This window comes from Nuphar pumila, chromosome 14, assembly GCF_984573655.1.
Source record: "Nuphar pumila chromosome 14, dmNupPumi1.hap1.1, whole genome shotgun sequence".
In the NCBI taxonomy this organism is placed as follows: domain Eukaryota; kingdom Viridiplantae; phylum Streptophyta; class Magnoliopsida; order Nymphaeales; family Nymphaeaceae; genus Nuphar; species Nuphar pumila.
This window is the reverse complement of record NC_143262.1, coordinates 52,216,032-52,220,549: the sequence shown is the minus strand read 5'-3', so window position 1 is coordinate 52,220,549 and position 4,518 is coordinate 52,216,032. Positions and strand designations below refer to the sequence as shown.

General features: G+C 35.0%; 1 protein-coding gene across 1 annotated transcript; it reads right to left on the bottom strand.

The window, feature by feature from the left end:
• Window positions 1-418: 418 nt before the first annotated feature.
• LOC149816814 (uncharacterized) lies at window positions 419-4,317 on the bottom strand. Its single transcript, XM_089986968.1, has 4 exons — window positions 3,973-4,317; window positions 2,858-2,939; window positions 2,652-2,781; window positions 419-518 (listed from the first exon to the last, which is right to left on the bottom strand). The coding sequence occupies exons 2-4, from the start codon at window positions 2,934-2,936 to the stop codon at window positions 419-421; spliced, it is 309 nt and encodes a 102-aa protein (XP_089843094.1). The 5' UTR covers window positions 2,937-2,939; window positions 3,973-4,317.
• Window positions 4,318-4,518: the final 201 nt, after the last annotated feature.

Below are 4,518 nucleotides of genomic sequence, written 5' to 3'. Positions count from 1 at the left end.
AACTGGCGGCGGAATAATTCCGTCGCCAAGTCCGTCGCTAATTGCGACGGAATAACGAGCGCTATATTCCGTCGCCAATCCGCCGGTACTAAACGGCGACCACGGCGTGGCGACGGATTTAATTCTGTCGCTAAGCCGTCACTAGATTAATATGAATAGCGACGGAATCATCCGTCGCTAATCCGTCGCAAAAACGAAAAAAAATCAAAAAAAATTTATTTAAAAATTAATTACCGAGAACTGTACAATTTATATTTCCTGTACAATTTATATTTCCTGTAAATAAAAAACAAACCACACAAAAAAATTCATATAACAAGTATCTATAATAATTAATCGTTCCACCTTAAAACTAAGAAGTTTAATTATTTACAATTCAACAATTACAGTTAGGAAAAATAAAAAAAATAGAACTTCTTCAACACAGTCCTCTAATCATCGCCAAGATTTTGTGCGTCTTCTTGTTCATTGTCTTTATCTGTCCCTTCAGCTCCACTACCCTGATTATCGCTAGCAGCCTACACAAGAAAAGAACAGTCAGTATTGATAAACAAAATATAATGAAATAAATTACACACTATATGTGATTCTATCATGTGCTCATGTGTGATCTAAGGCAATAAAAAAACTCTATATGTGATTCTATCATGCTCATATGTGTGCTAAGGCAGTCAAAAAATTGAATATGTGATTATAGCATGTTCATATGTGTTCTAAGGCATATAAAAAAACTCTATATGTGATTCTACCATGCTCAGATGTGCTTTAAGGCAGGCAAAAAACTATATATGTGATTCGATCATGCTCGTATGTGTGCTAAGGCAGTAAAAAAATTGAATATGTGAATATAGCATGCTCATATGTGCTCTAAGGCAGGCAAAGCCAAAAAATTTATATGTGATTCTATCATAAATGATATATAACATGTTCATATGTGTTCTAAGGCAGTTAAAAAACTCTATATGTTATTATAGCATGTTCATATGTGTGCTAAGGCAGTCAAAAAACAGAATATGTGATTATAATATGCTCATATGTGTTCTTAGGCAGTAAAAAAACTGAATATGTGATTATAGCATGCTTATGTGTTCTAATGCAATCAAAAAAACTTTATATGTGATTCTATCATGCTCATATGTGCTCTAAGACAGACAAAAAGTTAAATATATATATATATATATATATATATATATATATATATATATATATATATATATATATATATATGTGATTCTATCATGCTCATATGTGTGCTAAGGCAGTAAAAAAATTGAATATGTGATTATAGCATGTTCATATGTGTTCTAAGGCATCTAGAAAAACTCTATATGTGATTCTACCATGCTCAGATGTGCTTTAAGACAGTCAAAAAAACTATATATGTGATTATACCTGAGAGGGACCTGGAATCGAAGATCCTCTATCCTGAACAGCGGCCTTGATCTCATTTCGGAGAAAGGGGGCGACGGTGTATTGGAAGTAGTTATTCAGTGATTCATTAATGATCTCGCATACATCATCACCGGAAAGAATAGTCGGCTGCTTGGAGCTTATGTCGGCGCAAGAAGTTGGTGAGCCGTAACTGGAAGAACCAATAACTGGTGAAGTGTTCATATTACTCCCAAACCCGAACACGCGACCGTTTTTGGGTTCACCTGCTGCAGTCACCCATGCTGTAGGATCAAATGATGGATGCTGAGTAGCGTCTTCGCCATATCGCTCTACCATTTGTTGCTCATATGCCTCCTACAAAATAATGTTTAAAGTATTCATTAATAATTAATGATAACATTATGATGACTTGCATATATATTGCAATGATTATTAATAGAATTAATACATACCGTTGTCGTTCTCGCCTTCTCTGATACGAAGACTCCCGTGGTCTTCCGTTTATGTGTTTCTACAAACACATCCTTATATGGTACACTGCCTCCTTTTTCTGCTTCCTGCGAAGTTAAATGACAAAAGATTTAGTACACAAATTTGCAACTATACTTATAAAATTAATATTATATATTGATGAGTTACCATTTTCTTTAGGTGGCTCCCAAATGTCTTAGATCCACCTGTGTGTAGATGGGCTTCGGGCATCTTCGATCGATTTTGTGAAGCCTTCGCAGAGCGATTTTTAAATGCATCTCCCGCCCACATATCGCACATTTCATCCCAGTAATCTCTCCTGATAGTAATAGGACCATGGCCCTTCCACAGTAATGGATCATCTACTACGCCAGATGCTTTTTTTGCTGCAGTCTTCATAGTGTGCAGCATGTCTGCAAATCGATTGGCAGCCACCTTCTGCCACACCTTCCTTGCATCATTTTCTTCCACCGTAGTTGCAAAGCGATTCGAAGCCTACAAATATTTTCAGAAAGTTAGTAGACATTGCTTAAATAAATTAAATATGAAATACATTAACTATGAGGAACAACTGTATACCATGAATGAGGACCACAATCTGTCTAATACCTCCTTTGGGTACTCTTTCCATTGAGCAACTGGTCCTGGTAGATGTTGAAGAAGTGAATTCCTAATCTCCCGTACTACTTCTTGTGGCTCAAACCTCGTGCTGCACATGAATTGTTACACAGTAAATATCAATATAAAATATTTAAAAGATATGCAATAATTGAAAACAAAATACTTACGGTCGATTATCGATATACACTATTCGAATGAGTCTTCTTGTGCCAGCCTGAGAAGACCCTGTTTCCTGTGTTGGCTGTTGACTTGTGCGATCAACTGGTGTAGGTGGGTCGTGTACAGGCGCAACATCATCTGTAAAAAAATACACACCAAGTTCTCAGAATGTGCATTTGAACTAATCAAGCATCTAATTAGTTATATGATATACCTATCACAGGAGCCCGTGAAGATGAAGGTTGAGCCTGGCTACTACTGGATGAGCGACCACTATAACCTCCACGAACCATATTCTAACAAATAACATATGTCATACAATACATTCAAATAATTCACATCAAGTATTACAATGCATTCAAGTCATTCACATCAAGCATTGCAATGCATTCAAATAATTCAAATCATTGACATCAAGTATTGCACTAATTCAAATCGTGCACCACATTCACCCGTGCATCAAAATCGTTTCTAAATTCTTCTCCATGAAACGCCCAGTTCTGATAATCACTCACAAAACCCTTCCTGTATAGGTGATGTCTAACGCCATGAGGTTCTACAAATCGATTATTCTTACAAATCTTGCAGGAACACCTAATCCGACCTGTGGGATCTACCGTACTGACACTCGCCGTTGCAAATTCAATAAAACTATCGACACCATCCATATATTCATGCGATAACTCATTGTCCACTATCCTACGGTACATCCATTCACGGTTTGCAGTCATTCTGTCGTATGATGTTACGAATAGTATCCTAACGAATTAAGAAAAAACAATCAGAATGCGACGATGAAGAAAATATCAAATTTATCATGCAATATACTATGTCAAACAATAACAAGAATTTTGATGCATGCATTGATAACTTAATATTTTCATGTGCAAACTATTAATGACATGATACAATCATTTGAAGCATGCTTTTATTATAAAATTTCACATGGAAGTCAAAATCAAATTGAAAGTAACTACATGCAAGCATGGATACAATTACATCAAACATTGCAATACATCATAATCATTCATATCAAATAAATGACAAACATGTACCTGCAGCAAACACACTTCAATATCTCACTAACTACTACCATGCTTAGCATGGACTCCGTACTCCAAAAATAAGAACACTTCCATATTTCTACATTAAAATCATGCTCAGCATGATCTCCGAACTCCAACAAAGCAGTCCTAGATATCAACAACTAAGTGAGTGTGTAAACAATAAAGTGCTGCATTCAATAAATTAAATAACATGTGATACGTTTGCATCACTTACTCACCACGGGTATTTACCCGATTTGCATTGTTTTTGTCATTTACTTACCACAGGTGGCCGAGCACGAGTTGGTTCCGTTGAAAAATCTGCACAAAAACAAAACAAATTAAGTAACAAACTAACTAATCATGAAACAAGATGAAACACTAACTAAAAAAATTAAAACAAATTAAAACAACTCTAACTAATTGAAAGAAGAGAAAAGAAAAATAGTATATATGTTAAGCCAAATCTAACTAGAAGATGCTAATTTAACAAACCAGCTATAACATGTTGAACCAGTCGACTAACATAAAGTCATAGACAATTTCTAATCTGAACTACTTAGCAAAGGAATAGTAAATCAATCAATTAGTTTACTAGAAAAGATGTGAACTCCGTTTAACCACCACTATCATAAAGAATTCAAACAGCCCTAATCTAACTAACTGATTGTGAGAACATTAAATACCAATCTATCTAAGAAAAATATAATTATAAAAGACTAATAGATTGAAATACTCTAACTAACCAGATTTCAAGAAAACAAATTGAAGTAAAACTAACTACCAGTAGACATTAACAAACTAACAAATTGAACAACATGGACAACTT